Source organism: Salmo salar, chromosome ssa12 (assembly GCF_905237065.1).
Source record: "Salmo salar chromosome ssa12, Ssal_v3.1, whole genome shotgun sequence".
Classification (NCBI taxonomy): domain Eukaryota; kingdom Metazoa; phylum Chordata; class Actinopteri; order Salmoniformes; family Salmonidae; genus Salmo; species Salmo salar.
The window spans coordinates 37,609,658-37,627,064 of record NC_059453.1 but is presented as its reverse complement, the minus strand read 5'-3'; the positions used below and the strand labels follow the sequence as shown (position 1 = coordinate 37,627,064).

At 42.4% G+C, this 17,407-nt stretch overlaps 1 protein-coding gene across 2 annotated transcripts in view; it reads right to left on the bottom strand.

Moving 5' to 3' along the window:
* The window catches only part of LOC106564786 (atlastin-2), a 28,993-nt gene extending 24,363 nt beyond the window's left edge, over nt 1-4,630 (bottom strand). Inside the window, exon 1 of one of the 2 annotated variants that reach the window (XM_014131153.2) lies at nt 4,484-4,630. In XM_014131153.2, coding sequence (XP_013986628.1) covers nt 4,484-4,556 — 73 coding nt within the window. In that variant the 5' untranslated portion in view covers nt 4,557-4,630. The remainder of the gene's footprint in view (nt 1-4,483) is intronic. The other variant, XM_014131154.2, reaches the window with a different exon arrangement.
* Nucleotides 4,631-17,407: the final 12,777 nt, after the last annotated feature.

Here is a 17,407-nt window from a genome sequence, read left to right as displayed (position 1 = left end):
TGACGCCATGTCATCTTGTAACTGTACATCAAACATAGCGATCATAAAACACTGACACTGTATATGACACAAGTTTATGATATGGAAATGTGACGTGCACATTTGGACTCACGCGTGTTTGGCGGGGGGGGGGGCAATTTAGTCTGTTTTTTGTTGCTCCATTATGGTTCTGAAATCACCCACTAATTAACTTCTCATATTTGCAGATTAAGTGATTGAGCTAGTAATGTATGAATATTTATCATTTACAAAAAAAGCTATGACATAGCCAATGAATATATAGCGCAACTTCAGATTTCACCCCATCTCAAAATCAAATTGTTTTGACCGTTTGGAAGTTTAGTGCGCTTACTTTCTCCTCCTGCTTTGCCCATGCAGAGTGCCTCGCAAAGTGATTGCTGTCTACGTTATGAAAAAGGTCAACGTTACCCTGTATATCTAAAAATGACCATATACACGGATTGCTTAACGCAAAACTACCAAAACTATTGCTGATGGTGAACCTGAACAATCAAAAAAAAATGAAGCCCTGTTCAGCAGATAGCCTATAGCCAGATGAGAGTTGTGTCTACAGTAGCTTACTACACAGAATGTTCAACAGAGCATAGATAACTTATATAGGTTGTCACTAATAAAGTCAAATATTGCGCAAGCCATTTTAGCATTTGAATGCTGAAGATGTGCAAGATCAGGAACAGGCCACCTACTGCACATTGGTCAGCGTGTGAAACTGGGCAGTTTGACTAGGCTACTGATAATTCCTGGGGTTGTTTGGCATGCAAAATTACTTTTAGATCAATGACTGTCAGCACAGTTACATGCTTAGTTCGATACTGAAGAAGAGGACGCATCAGTTATCACAAAACAGGAGGACTTTTCGGGAGGTAGAAAAGTAAGGTGCGCAATAGAAAGTGAATCGTGAATTATAACATTCAAAAATCGATTTTCTGACCAATGCATGCTACATTTGGATCGGTTTTGGGACCGATGCAGTCTACGCGTAAACATTTGAATCGGTGAATCGTGACATACCTAGTGTAGAGCGGGACTGGTTTTGTGAGCTTTGGAAGCGTGCCTCATCAAGCCCTTTATCCAAAGGGCATCAACACCAGAGAGTTGTAAAGGTGGGGAGAAAAAGTACAGGAGGGATACAGTAGTGGTAGTAAACTCTAGGCTGCTGTGCAACTAGTGAACAGCAGTCGTCGCCACAAATCTGAAATCGATAATCAAATACCATAAACATGAAGCAAGATATTGGGCATGATGAGACCTATAACCCATATTACATCTCAACATCAGAAAAAACCCAAAACAAAACAATCTAGGCTAGAGTACAATGGCACTTCAGATGTGCTGGCATGCCTCCCTGCCAACAGTCTAGGGGAATCAACCATTCTTAATATGTTAGTGCTATGAGGTATTCTTGGGACATCCCTACCCTAAACACTAACCTTACCCACTTTAAAATTTAACCGTCAATGGGTTAGGGACGTTAATCTGTTAATCCAAACGAAACCGAACAAAATCCTGCCATAGGTCAAATGCAGCTAACCTAGGCCCTGCAATGTTGTTCACTTAGGCCAATGTTCTCTTGCTCACTTAAGCACTCTGTTCAGATGCATGCGAAGATACCAGTGTAGGCCCGAAGTTGCAGACATTCCTCTCGGTTAGTTTTGTATTTTCCCTTCTAATGGTTAAGGTTAGGATTATGAGAGGGGAAGCTGATCCTAGTCAATAAAATGCATTTATAGAGCCCTTTTTCATCAGCCGATGTCACAAAGCACTGTACAGAAACCCAGCCGAATAACCCCAAACAGCAAGCAATGCAGATGAAGAAGCATGGTGGCTAGGAAAAACTCCCTAAAAAGGCCAGAACATAAAAATAAACCTAGAGAGGAACCAGGCTCTGAAGGGTGGCCAGTCCTCTTCTGGCTGTGCCGGGTGGAGATTATAACAGAACATGGCCAAGATGTTCAAACGTTCATAGACGACCAGCAGGGTCAGAATAATCACAGGTTGTAGAAGGTGCAACAGGTCAGCACCTTAGGAATAAATGTCAGTTGGCTTTTCATAGCCGATCATTCAGAGTTAGAGACAGCAGGGGCGGTAGAGAGAGAGTCCAAAACAGCATGTCCAGGACAGGGTAGGACTTCAAGTGAACAGGTCAGGGTTCAATAGCCGCAGGCAGAACAGTTGAAACTGGAGCAGTAGCATGACCAGATGGACTGGGAACAGCAAGGAGTTATCAGGCCTAGGTAGTCCTGAGGCATGGTCCTAGGGCTCAGGTCCTCAGAGAATGAGAGAAAGCAAGCCATCCTAGAGCCAGAGATCTCTTCCATCAGCAGTTGTCCACTGTGACAGAGATAAATGTCATGTTAGGATGACAGGACTCCCTTTTTAAGAGTGTGCCTTGCAGTGATGCAACTCGCACAACTGGAACTCGCCCCAGTCAAGCACAATTTATTGCTAGTCAGTAGACAGTCTAAGCACACAAATTAAAGCATACTCTGTCATTACTGCAGGGGAGGTATGTTGGTTGAGAGACTAAGCTAGGCTAAATGCCTACTCCAACTAAGCTAGCTAGCTCATAAAATGTTAGCCAAGAGGTGCAAAAGCTTGGCCTAGGTCTTAAAGGTGGAAATGGGGAGAAAAATTGGAAAGGAAAACATTTAATTTGACAGTCAGACAGAAGACCGTAGCCTCAAGTTGCCTATAGAAACAGGAGATGGGCTCCTGCCCTATGGTCCATCCTAGCTCAAGCCTCAGACAAGGCTTAGCCTACTTCTTAGACGGACGCAAAATATCCCAATAATAGCTTTCCTATTGCCATCCTCTTAATCTCCCATGCTTGGATGGATGGTCAGACAGTTCTCTCCTTGTATAGGAACATTTCTATTCCTAACAATTCCAAGACGTTTTAATTCCTACACCTCTGACCTTGCCTCATTTCAAGAACTCCAAATTAAGAAGTCCAAATGAGCAGAAACAACTTAAAGGGATACTTCAGGATTTTGGCAATGAGGCCCTTTATCTACTTCCCCAGAGTCAGATGAACTTTTGGATACCATATATATTTTAAAATGTAAATATATGTTAGTTTGAAGGAAGTCGCTAACTAGCGCAATTACTAACTAACATTATCACAATGACAGGAAGTCTATGGGTATCTGCTAGCCAACACTAGTTAGCATTGGCTCACAACTACCTCTTAACTTCTTCATACTGGACACAGATAAAAATGGTATTCACGAGTTCATTGGACTCTGGGGAAGTATCCCTTTAAAACATGAGCCCCCCCCCTCCCTCCAATCAACCATGCAATCCCATGGTATGACTGGCTTGGTCAATGTTCAAAAACACACCATGTAGAATAACCCTAGACTTGTGCAGCAGGAACAACTGCTGCAAGTTAACAAACTTGTTCTCTAGGGCTTAGTGGAAGCAGTGAAAGTGTAATGGCCTACTTCCATGCTTGTTTGTATGCAGTCAGTATTGAAACAGTTAATGATACAGTAGTTGGCAAGCTAAAGTATCACAAGTACGCACAGAATTCCAACATCGATGGTCAACTGGCTAGGCAAACTAGCTAGCTAATCCTCTTGAGAGGTTGTGTAAGAGAGAAGACGAGCAACAGCAGCTAACTAACGTCTAGCTGGCAAAATTAATTCCAAGTAGGCAAGACAGTAGACTAACTGCAGTAGACTAACATTAGAAGGTAAAGAGGCCAAGGACCCTATGCTCTAACAAACCTTTAACAGGTTAGCTAGCTATCCAACTAATTTAGCTAGCTAGTTACACAAGTTACACAAAACACTTATGCCACTCATGTCATCCTGTACTTAGGCAGATCATTAATTTTAAACAAGGCAATAATACTAGCAAGCTAGCAGTCTCAAACGTTTACAAGCTCACGCTAGCTAACAGTAGTAGCTATCTAATAATGGCATTGACACCTGAAGAGTACCGTTAGCTTTGACGTAGGGTGGATCATGCCTTCATATACTGTACGGCACCAGTGTTGGCTAATGGGTAGTTTGCTAGATAGCAAAAAAACTAAGATTAGTTGGATTTACTAAAACTAGCAAGTAAGACAAAAAAAATGTCAGCCAGCTAACATCAATTAGCTAGCTAGCATTACAAAAAGGAACAGTCAGTACCCAGCTTATTGTGAAGAGCTAACTTAATACCTGCTAGCTAGCTTTGACTTTGTTGGACCGAAACATTGGGGATCTCATAATATTTAGTTTGACACAATGAAGACGTTAACATTAATTCAACATTTTCTTCGCAAAACTGAAAGGTGATGGTGAGTAGGAAACGAATAATGAGATGGGATGCTCTACACTGGAACTCGATAGCATTCCCTCGTCCATGATAACGTTAGCTCAGAATGAAAATAACAGGGCTATTATCGTCAATCCCACAAAACAACCCAATTGTATTCATGTTTAGATATCATTTACTACATAAGGACAAATAATACCTTCGCCGAAAATGCTCTTTTTGCAATTTTGCTGAGAGTGATTCCGATGCTTCAACCTGCTCTCCTCCGCCATCTTGACCCGTTGAAAATAATCAAATTCAGTTGACGTCAAAAAACACAAACCCCCACTTGCCTTTATCAAGTTCAAACGATGAGGTTTTCCGCGGGGTCCTAAATTAATGAATGGAATAAGTAGAAGCATTGTTTGCGCTTTGATTGAAAGCCTCAACCTTCTGATTGACTTTAGTATTTTTTATTATGGTCTGATAATGGGCATTGTTCTTGCCATACAGACACACACACACACACAAACACACACACACACACACACACACACACACACACACACAGACACAGACACACACACAAATGCCAAAACTAAATTAAAATATATTCAAAATATTAAATATCGTTTAATGAAAATCATGTTTTGATGTTCTATTTGATGTTTAGAGATCTAGGATGGTAATGTGTGATTATTGAGTTGCCCATGTGATCATGCATTTTTCAGTTGATGTGCCAATTACTCAACCATGTAGACTGTGTAGAACCATGTAGACTTTTTATAAATGGGAGAACAAAATAATGACAATTTCCCCCCCACAAAATATATAGACAGACTGTGGAACGTAAACTAAAACTATACAGAAATAGTTCAACTCCATGTCACTTATCACCAATTCCACAGGTGTACAAGGACCGAAAGAGAAATAGGCCGAGCTCACTATAATCTATTAGACATGGGCCGGTATTGTGAGGGTACCGAGCCATCAATGATCTAGCACATGTGAACCAATATAACAACCTAAAGTATCATATTTATATAACTAGGCTACATTCATTTTCACCGCCTTAACTGTGGTACATAAAGCAAAGCAAGCAGGGGATTGTAATGTTATGTTTCACGCTTCACTGACTAGACACGTTAAAGCAGTCAATGAAGTAAAGATTGACTCAGTGGTCTTCCCATATTGATCCAAAATGTTCTCTATCCTTTTTTTGGTCACATTTAAATTGTTCATTAAAGGATTAAAACCTACAAAGTCAAGCGTGCATCTTCGTGGACCATTGTTAGTTTGTGGGATGATCTAAGTGGAGCATGCTATGTGATGCAAATAAGTGGTGTTAGGAAAAGTCCTTGCAAATGCATTGGCCATTTCACTATCAAAGCGCTCAGACCTTTTAGATAGAAGCCAATGAGTACATTTACGTGCACACTAATAATTCGATAACAAACGGATTATGGCAGAAAGCCGAGAATGCCATGTAAAAACCTTACTCTGCTCATCTTAATCGGCGTAAGGTCATAATCGAAGTAAGCATGCGCCGATTAAAAAACTTGGTTTTCTGAGAAATATTTCGAATTATTAGGACATGTAAACAGTTTAATCGAAGGTTCCAGCGGTGTATCTGATCTGCGCATGTGCAAAACACTGTAAGCGCGAGTGAAGTTAGTTCAGAAAAACTGAAAGTTTGCATCTTAAAAATAGTTTTCATATTCAAACGTTATATTAACACAGAATCAAATAGTCTTAGTAAAAACTAATATGGTCACTGTGATTTCAGATGTGTCATGTACACATGATTATTAGGGAAGTCATTCTTATTGCAAAGCATGTAAACGTTTTAAACGTGCTATTATATTAACCTGACTATCCATCACAATAAATCGCACTGTTGTGTACATGTAACCGTGCACGATGAGTCTGATTGCCTCTTAGGGATCGGTCGAAATTTACACAATTATTACCCAGAGGAAAATGGGGGAGGGTCGTGCTTTTTCAATTTCACTCAGGGGAAGGGTTTAGTATTTTTTTGTATTTCATTCATGGGAGGGTAATGTAATTTGTTATCGATTAAATGTCAGCATTTGTCAGCATTTTGGAATTTAAGTATTGAATTTGACTATGTATAACTTTGGTGTACAATCCTCCCAGCTAGCAATGAGGAATCGGCCCATAAACGGGGATGGAATTGATTGAATCGGCCCGGCATCGGGTGTCGGACTTGGGAATCAGTCTACCGGAATTCAGCCGACTTTGCCGGCATCTTATCAGAATCCCCCCAGAAGCGGCTTGATGCAAATTGTAATAAATGTATACAAAATTACCCGATTTAGTCATTTTAAATATTACTATTATACATTTTATGCATACAAATTATACCCATCCACCAAAAAAAGGTTATGTCGGAGGAAACACCGTACACCTGGTGACCACAGGCACAGGAGTTGCTACAGCACAATGGGACAAGGAAAACCCCGGCTGGCCAAATCCTCCCCTAAATCAGACGACGCTGGGTCAATTGTGAGTCGCTTCATGGGTCTCCTAGTTGCTGCCGTCACAGGTATCAAACTAGCATCTGTAGCAACGCGCAGTGTCTCAGACCACTGCGCCACTCGGGAGGCTTCATCAACATTTGTTTTCAATGCTTATCAATTGCCTTGCACAAAGTATCAAAATACTAAAATACAACTTAAACAGGACTCTTAAAGAATTTAATTTAAATGTTAATTGTATGTTTTGATCACAGAAGCAATGAGAAAATATGGAAAAATAAATAAATGTTAATTAAATAAAGCAATCTGTGTAATCGTCTGCCAGAGAGTAGCCCCAATCGGCCAGAGACCCAAGTAATACATTTGCGCCAGATAAGTCACACCGGAATCATCCTGAGCTCAATCCCCACATCCTAGCCATAAGTAATACTGCCTAAGGCGGCCCAGACTCGGGCCACATGATGTTGGCCGAGTCTGACTCTCAGCCGAGTGCCCCGACGCAGCTTCCCTGTGGCTCAGTTGGTAGAGCATGGTGTGTGCAACGCCAGCATGGTGTGTGCAACGCCAGGGTTGTGTGTTCGATTCCCACGGGGGTCCAGTACAAAAAACAAAACATAAAAACAAAAACAAAAAAGTGTATGAAATGTATGCATTCACTACTCTAAGTCGCTCTGGAGAAGAGTGTCTGCTAAATGACTAAAATGTAAATGACTCTCAGCTGGGATCGGTGCTGCTCTCTCTCATTCTTTCTCTTGCTTTTTACCTTTCCATTGACTGTACAATCAGTCCCTCTTTGTGCTTAGCCTATCCAGCACATTGGCATGTAGAGTATTTGGTGAATAAAGTATTGCTAGTAGTAATGATGTAGGGGGCTAGTGCGCAACAGAAATGCTGCATTCAAAACAACTGGGAACTCTGACATCAAATTTCTGCACTTATTTCAGCATGAAGCATTAAAAACATGGCATTTAAGAGGTTATTGTCTTGTTCTTCACTGTAATCAGAGGGCAAATATCAATAATTTGCATGCCAGTCTCTCCTGGCTGAAAGTAAAGGAGAGACCGACTGCATCCTTTTTTGTTTTAATGTAAGAAGCATTAATGTAGTTAAAGAAAATTGTGATAAATAAAAAAGTATACCAGTTTCCCGATGTATCAATTCCATGGCACACGGTTTATGAACTGATACGCAACCAATATAATGTTATATATATATATATATATATATATATATATATATATGAGGGATACAACCTTCCCAGCTCAGCAGATTTTGCTGCGAAGAGCCAGAGTCATTAGATCATTTATTTTGGTACTATCCATACCGTATGTAGCTTGTTTTTGGTCACAGGTCCAGGATGGCTAAAGAATTGCAACATTTACCTGGAGATAACACTGCAGATAGCACTACAGATTGATTTGAAAAGTCAATCAATCAATAATCTAAAAATACTTTTAGGAAAAATGTATCTTTCGTTTACAGTCTGTAGGAACTATGAGAATAGAAAGGTTCAGAACGTTTGTGGAAAAATCACAGCACAGTTGACGAATATATGGCAAATAGATGTGTGGATATGGATGGTGTTATGAGACAGATGGGAGGGGCTGAATGGAGCTGAAGGGTGGGACTAATAACAACAAGATAGCTCATGTAAAATATACTGTGTCCGTAAAATGCATATAGGTTCAGAACTTTTGTGAAACAGCACAGTTAAAAATATATGGCAAATAGAAATCAAACTGGATGGACATCAGAAATAGATGGGAGAGGTTGAGGGTAGAGGAAGGATAGTACTAAAACAAACAAAATATAACTATTCAACTATATAACTAGTAAAATAGATGTTGTCTGTAAAATGTATATAGTATGTATAAGCTGAAAGTAGAAGCCTAAGTTGTTCATTAGTATACTCCAATTACGGGAGGCGTGGTAGGGTTGGTTGAACCCTGATCTGTTTCACCTGTCCTTGTGCTTGTCTCCACCCCCCTCCGGGTGTCGCCCATCTTTCCCATTATCCCCAGTGTATTTATACCTGTGTTCTCTGTCTGTTGCCAGTTCGCATTGTCCGTCAAGCCTACCACCGGTTTTCCCCTTGCGCCTGTCTTTTCCTATAGTTCCTGTTTTCTAGTTTTCCAGGTTTTGACCATTCTGCCTGCCCTGACCGTGAACCTGCCTGTCGTTCTGTACCTTGTCACACCGCCCTGTATTATTGACCTCTGCCTGCCCTGACTCTGAGACTGCCTGCCGTTCTGTACCTTTTGACTCTGACCTGGATTACTGACCTCTGCCTGCCTTGACCTGTCGTTTTTCCTGCCCCTGTTCTAGTAATAAACTTTTGTTACATCGACACTGTCTGCATCTGGGTCTTCCCTAAAACGTGATAAAAGGAAAATATATTTTTAAAAGGTGTGTGTGTGTGTGTGTGTGTGTGTGTGTGTGTGTGTGTGTGTGTGTGTGTGTGTGTGTGTGTGTGTGTGTGTGTGTACAGTACCAATCAAATGTTTGGATACACCTACTCAGGGTTTTTCTTTATTTTTACTATTTCTACATTGTAGAATAATAGTGAAGACGTCAAAACTATGAAATAACGCATATGGAATCATGTAGTAACAAATATATTTTAGATTCTTCAAAGTAGCCACCCTTTGCCTTGATGACAGCTTTGCACTCTCTTGGTATTCTCTCAGCCAGCTTCACCTGGAATGCTTTTCCAACATTCTAGAAGGAGTTCCCACATATGCTGAGCACTTGTTGGCTGCTTTTCCTTCACTCTGCAGTCCAACTCATCCCAAACCATCTCAATTGGGTTGAGGTCGGGTGATTGTGGAGGCCAGGTCATCTGATGCAGCACTCCATCACTCTCATTGGTAAAATACCCCTTACACAGCCTGGAGGTGTGTTGGGTCATTGTCCTGTTGAAAAACAAATGATAGTCCCACTAAGCGCAAACCAGATGGGATGGCGTATCGCTGCAGAATGCTGCAGCCATGCTGGTTAAGTTTGCCTTATTCTAAACCACTGACAGTGTCATCAGCAAAGCACCCCCACACCATCACACCTCCTCCTCCATGCTTCACGGTGGAAACCACACGCAGAGATCATCCGTTCACCTACTCTGTGTCTCAAAGACACGGCGGTTGAAACCAAAAAAAAAACATTTGGACTCACCAGACCAAAGAACAGATTTACACCATTCTAATGTCCATTCCTTGTGATTATTGGCCCAAGCAAGTCTCTTCTTCTTATTGGTGTACATTAGTAGTGGTTTCATTGCAGCAATTCGACCATGAAGGCCTGATTCCCACAGTCTCCTCTGAACAGTTGATGTGATGTGTCTGTTACTTGAACTCTGTGAAGCATATATTTGGGCTGCAATCTGAGATGCATTTAACTCTAATGAACTTATCCTCTGCAGCAGAGGTAACTCTGAGTCTTCCTTTCCTGTGGCAGTCTTCATGAGAGCCAGTTTCATCCAATCAAATTGTATTCGTCACATGCGCCGAATACAACAGGTGTAGACCTTAAAGTGAAATGCTTACAAGCCCTTAACCAACAATGCCATTTTATTAAGAAAATACCCCCCAAAAAAGTAAGACATAAGAATAACAAATTATTAAAGAGCACTATTTAGGAACCTCTTGGACCTAGACTTGGCACGTAGGGTACCACTTGCCGTGCAGTAACAGTGAGAACAGTCTATGACTAGGGTGGCTGGAGTTTTTGACAATTTCTAGGGCCTTCCTCTGACACCGCCTGGTGTAGAGGTCCAGGATGGCAGGAAGCTTGGCCCTGGGGAAGTATTGGGCCGTACGCTCTACCCTTTGTAGTGCCATACCAGGCAGTGATGCAACCCAACAGTATGCTCTTGATGGTACAGCTGTAAAACCTTTTTGAGGATCTGAGGACCCATGCCAAATCTTTTCAGTCTCCTGAGGGGGAATAGGTTTTGTCGTGCCCTCTTCACAACTGTCTTGGTGTGCTTGGACCATGTTAGTTTGTTGGTGATGTGGACAACAAAGAAACTTGAAGCTCTCAACCTGCTCCACTACAGCCCCGTCGATGAGAATGGGGGCGTGCTCGGTCTTCCTTTTTCTGTAGTCCACAATCATCTCCTATGTCTTGAGCACGTTGAGGGAGAGGTTGTTGTCCTTGCACCACACGGTCAAGTCTCTGACCTCCTCCCTATAGGCTGTCTTATCATTGTCGGTGATCAGGCTGTTGTGTCATCAGCAAATTTAATGATGCTGTTGGAGTCATGCCTGGCCGTGCAGTCATGAGTGAACAGGGAGTACAGGAGGGAACTGAGCACGCATCCCTGATGGGCCCCCGTGTTGAGGATCAGCGTGGCGGATGTGTTGTTACCTACGCTTACCACCTGGGGGCGGCCGTCAGGAAGTCCAGGATCCAGATGCAGAGAGAAGTGTTTAGTCCCAGGGCCCTTAGCTTAGTGATGAGTTTTGAGGGCACCATGGTGTTGAACGCTGAGCTGTAGTCAATGAATAGCATTCTCACATAGGTGCTCATTTTGTCCAGGTGTGAAAGGGCAGTGTGGAGTGCAATGGAGATTGCATAATCTGTGGATCTGTTGGTGCGGTATGCAAATTGGAGTGGGTCTAGGGTTTCTGGGATAATAGTGTTGATGTGAGCCATGACCAGCCTTTCAAAGCATTTTATGGCTACAGATGTGAGTGCTACAGGTCGGTAGTAATTTAGACAGGTTACCTTAGTGTTCTTGGGCACAGGGACTATGGCGGTCTGCTTGAAACATGTTGGTATTTCAGACTCAGACTCAGACAGGGAGAGGTTTAAAATGTCATTGAAGATACTGGCCAGTTGGTTAGCGCATGCTCGGAGTACACGTCCTGGTAATCCATCTGGCCCTGCGGCCTTGTGAATGTTGACCTATTTAATGGTCTTACTCACATCGGCTGCAGAAAGCGTGATCACACAGTCGTCCGGAACAGCTGATGCTCTCATGCATGTCTCAGTGTTACTTGCCTCGAAGCAAGCACGGAAGTTATTTAGCTTGTCTGGTAGGCTCATGTTACTGGGCAGCTCTCGGCTGTGCTTCCATTTGTAGTCTGTAATAGTTTGCAGACCCAGTCGGAGCCGGTGTAGTACGATTCAATCTTAGTCCTGTATTAACACTTTGCCTGTTTGATGGTTCGTTGGAGGGCATAGCGAGATTTCTTAGAAGCTTCCGGGTTAGAATCACGCTCCTTGAAAGCGGCAGCTCTACCCTTTAGCTCAGTGCGAATTTTGCCTGTAATCCATGGCTTGTGGTTGGGGTATGTACGTACAGTCACTGTGGGGACGCCGTCCTCAATGCACTTATTGATGAAGCCAGTGACTGATGTGGTGTATTCCTCAATGCCATCGGAAGAATCCCGCAACATATTCCAGTCTGTGCTAGCAAAACAGTCCTGTAGTTTAGCGTCTACTTCATCTGACCACTTTTTTATTGACAGAGTCACTGGTGCTTCCTGCTTTAATTTTTGCTTGTAAGCAGGAATCAGGATGAATAATTATGGTCAGATTTGTCAAATGGAGGGCGAGGGAGAGCGTTGTACGCATCTCTGTGTGTGGAGTAAAGTTGGTCTGGAATTTTTTCTCCTCTGGTTGCGCGTTTAACATGCTGATAGAAATTAGGTAAAACTGATTTAAGTTTCCCTGCATTAAATCATAGCACTTGATGGTTTTTGCGACTGCACTTGAAGAAACTTTCCGTATTGACTGATCTTCATGTCTTAAAGTAATGATGGACTTTCATTTCTCTTTGCTTATTTGAGCTGTTCTTGCCATAATATGGCCTTGGTGTTTTACCAAATAGGGATATCTTTTGTATACCACCCCTACCTTGTCACAACACAACCGAAGGAAAGAATTTCCACGAATTAACTTTTAACAAGGCACACCTGTTCATTGAAATGCATTCCAGGTGAATACCTCATGAAGCTGGTTGAGAGAATGCCAAGTGTGTGCAAAGCTGTCATTTCATAGTTTTGATGTCTTCACTATTATTATACAATGTAGAAGATAGTAAAAATCAAGAAATCCTGTAATGAGTAGGTATCCAAACTTTTGACTGGTACTGTAGATATTATAGAATACTAGTAGGCTACTAAATAACATTTCCAGTGGCACATTGACTCATCTAATGATGAAGATGAAGCCATTATCTATTTCTGACGGTGATGGACGATGTGCTTATCTTGAAAATAGCCCATGTCAAGATGACTTACTTTGAAAAACAGTGCTGCTGTTTCTATTTTTTCTAAAAACAGATAAGTCCTCTCTTTTCAGCAATAAGCATTTGCTTTCCAAATGGAACATTTTTCCCACAATTGCAAACAGACAGCTGCAACCAACCATAGAAATGTAATCCATAGATGGCAGTTCCCATTCAAGTCTTGACTGGCAGCCATTGCGAGTGTACCCTTGAGTTCAATAGTCAAATTGCCAGGGTTAGAGGATCCAAAGCCCATCTATGGATTGATTATATGACTATGGCCACAATGAAACAAATTGTATGTTTTGCTAGCATGCTGGCCAAATTGCAGCCTTTCCGACTGTAGGCAACCGGTAACTGCCAAAATAAAGGAAACACTTGAGTAAGTGAGGGATAGAAATAATATGTTATGGTGTGGGTGCATTTTCCTGGCATGGTTTAGGTCCACTTGTAGACTCTATGCCAAGGCGCATTGAAGCTGTTCTGGCAGCTTGTGGTGGCCAAACACAATTTTAAGACACTATGTGGGTGTTTCTTTTATTTTGGCAGTTGCCTACATGTGCTTGTGATAAAATTGTATCCACAGTAAGTTTTTAGAAACTATTGATCCTATGTGGCAAAATTATGCTCTCTGTTGTATTCTGAACATTGACAGTGGGCTCCTGTGGTTGGGCCCCCTTTAGGATTGGGCCCAGTCCCTGACTCACACAATTTATGTATTATGCAGTTTTTATTTGTCGTTTTTTATGAATCAGTTACCCAATCAAGGCACGGCCCCCCAGTTACCATCGTGTGCCCCCTACCTCCTCTACTCCCCCCATCTGACGATAAGCAGAGCGGCAGCAGGCAGGAGCAGGCTCCTGAATCCTCCTGTGCTTGACGTTTGCAGTAAAAATATATACACTGCTCAAAAAAATAAAGGGAACACTTAAACAACACATCCTAGATCTGAATGAAAGAAATAATCTTATTAAATACTTTTTTCTTTACATAGTTGAATGTGCTGACAACAAAATCACACAAAAATAATCAATGGAAATCCAATTTATCAACCCATGGAGGTCTGGATTTGGAGTCACACTCAAAATTAAAGTGGAAAACCACACTACAGGCTGATCCAACTTTGATGTAATGTCCTTAAAACAAGTCAAAATGAGGCTCAGTAGTGTGTGTGGCCTCCACGTGCCTGTATGACCTCCCTACAACGCCTGGGCATGCTCCTGATGAGGTGGCGGATGGTCTCCTGAGGGATCTCCTCCCAGACCTGGACTAAAGCATCCGCCAACTCCTGGACAGTCTGTGGTGCAATGTGGCGTTGGTGGATGGAGCGAGACATGATGTCCCAGATGTGCTCAATTGGATTCAGGTCTGGGGAACGGGCGGGCCAGTCCATAGCATCAATGTCTTCCTCTTGCAGGAACTGCTGACACACTCCAGCCACATGAGGTCTAGCATTGTCTTGCATTAGGAGGAACCCAGGGCCAACCGCACCAGCATATGGTCTCACAAGGGGTCTGAAGATCTCATCTCGGTACCTAATGGCTGTCAGGCTAGCTCTGGCGAGCACATGGAGGGCTGTGCGGCCCCCCAAAGAAATGCCACCCCACACCATGACTGACCCACCGCCAAACCGATCATGCTGGAGGATGTTGCAGGCAGCAGAACGTTCTCCACGGCGTCTCCAGACTCTGTCATGTCTGTCACGTGCTCAGTGTGAACCTGCTTTCATCTGTGAAGAGCACAGGGCGCCAGTGGCGAATTTGCCAATCTTGGTGTTCTCTGGCAAATGCCAAACGTCCTGCACGGTGTTGGGCTGTAAGCCCAACCCCCACCTGTGGACGTCGGGCCCTCATACCACCCTCATGGAGTCTGTTTCTGACCGTTTGAGCAGACACATGCACATTTGTGGCCTGCTGGAGGTCATTTTGCAGGGCTCTGGCAGTGCTCCTCCTGCTCCTCCTTGCACAAAGGCAGGGGTAGCGGTCCTGCTGCTGGGTTGTTGCCCTCCTATGGCCTCCTCCACGTCTCCTGATGTACTGGCCTGTCTCCTGGTAGCGCCTCCATGCTCTGGACACTACGCTGACAGACACAGCAAACCTTCTTGCCACAGCTCGCATTGATGTGCCATCCTGGATGAGCTGCACTACCTGAGCCACTTGTGTGGGTTGTAGACTCCGTCTCATGCTACCACTAGAGTGAAAGCACCGCCAGCATTCAAAAGTGACCAAAACATCAGCCAGGAAGCATAGGAACTGAGAAGTGGTCTCCACCTGCAGAACCACTCCTTTATTGGGGGTGTCTTGCTTATTGCCTATAATTTCTACCTGTTGTCTATTCCATTTGCACAACAGCATGTGAAATTTATTGTCAATCAGTGTTGCTTCCTAAGTGGACAGTTTGATTTCACAGAAGTGTGATTGACTTGGAGTTACATTGTGTTGTTTAAGTGTTCCCTTTATTTTTTTGAGCAGTATATATATACACTACCGTTCAAAAGTTTGGGGTCACTTAGAAATGTCCTTGTTTTGAAAGAAAATCACATTTTTTGTCCATTAAAATAACATGAAATTGATCAGAAATACAGTGTTAATGTTGTAAATGACTATTGTAGCTGGAAACAGCAGATTTTTTATGGAATATCTACATAAGCGTGCAGAGGCCCATTATCAACAACCATCACTCCTGTGTTCCAATGGTACGTTGTGTTAGCTATTCCAAGTTTATCATTTTAAAAGGCTAATTGATCATTAGAAAACCCTTTTGCAATTATGTTAGCACAGCTGAAAACTGTGTTCTGATTAAAGAAGCAATAAAACTGTCCTTCTTTAGACTAGTTGAGTATCTGGAGCATCAGCATTTGTGGGTTCAATTACAGGCTCAAAATGGCCAGAAACAAAGATGTTTCTTCTGAAACTCATCAGTGTATTCTTGTTATGAGAAATGAAGGCTATTTCATGTGAGAAATTGTCAAGAAACTGAAGATCTCATACAGCGCTGTGTCCTACTCCCTTCGCAGAACAGCGCAAACTAGCTCTAACCAGAATAGAAAGAGGAGTGGGAGGCCCTGGTGCACAACTGAGCAAGAGGACAAGTACATTAGAGTGTCTAGTTTGAGAAACAGACGCCTCACAGGTCCTCAACTGGCAGCTTCATTAAATAGTACCCGCAAAACACCAGTCTCAACATCAACAGTGAAGAGGCGACTCCGGGATGCTGGCCTTCTAGGCAGAGTTGCAAAGAAAAAGCCATATCTCAGACTGGCCGATAAAAATAAAATATTAAGATGGGCAAAAGAACACAGACAGGAAGATTGGAAAAAAGTGTTATGGACAGACGAATCTAAGTTTGAGGTGTTCGGATCACAAAGAACATTTGTGAGAAGCAGAAAAAATGGAAGAGTGCTTGACGCCATCTGTCAAGCATGGTGGAGGCAATATAATGGTCTGGGGGTGCTTTGGTGGTGGTAAAGTGGGAGATTTGTACAGGGTAAAAGGAATCTTGAAGAAGGAAGGCTGTCACTCTATTTTACCCTGTGGACTGTGTTTAATTGAAGCCAATTTCCTCCTACAACAGGACAATGACCCAAAGCACAGCTCCAAACTACGCAATAACTATTTATAGAAGAAGCAGTCAGCTGGTATTCTGTCTGTAGTGGAGTGGCCAGCACAGTCACCAGATCTCAACCCTATTGAGCTGTTGTGGGAGCAGCTTCACCGTATGGTACGTAGGAAGTGCCCATCAAGCCAATCCAACTTGTGGGAGGTGTTTCAGGAAGCATGGGGTGAAATCTCTTTAGATTATCTCAACAACTTGACAACTAGAATGCTAAAGGTCTGCAAGGCTGTAATTGCTGCAAATGGAGGATTCTTTGACGAAAGCAAAGTTTGAAGGACACAATTTGTTTTTTCAATTAAAAATCATTATTTATAACCTTGTCAACGTCTTGACTATATTTCCTATTCATTTTGCAACTCATTTCATGTATGTTTTCATGGAAAACAAGGACATTTCTTAGTGACCCCAAACTTTTGAACGGTAGTGTAAATAAATGTGATATTTCAGGTTTTATTTTTAAAACATTTGCATACATTTCTAAACCTGTTTTTGCTTTGTCAATATGGGTTATTGTGTGTAGATTGATGAGGGAAAAAAAGAATTGTATCAATTTGAGAACAAGGCTGTAACGTAACAAAATGTGGAAAAAGTGAAGGGGTCTGAATATTTTCCGAATGCACTGTAAGACCATATATGGTCATAAATATTTTAAACATTGCACCCAACGACCCAAAGGGATAATGTTACATTACCATCACGCACACAGTGATGATTGCAGATGTGCTTATCTGATTTCCAAATATTATCGTGGATTGGACTGTGGCAACACACCTGTCAATAAACACCAATCATTGATCAAATC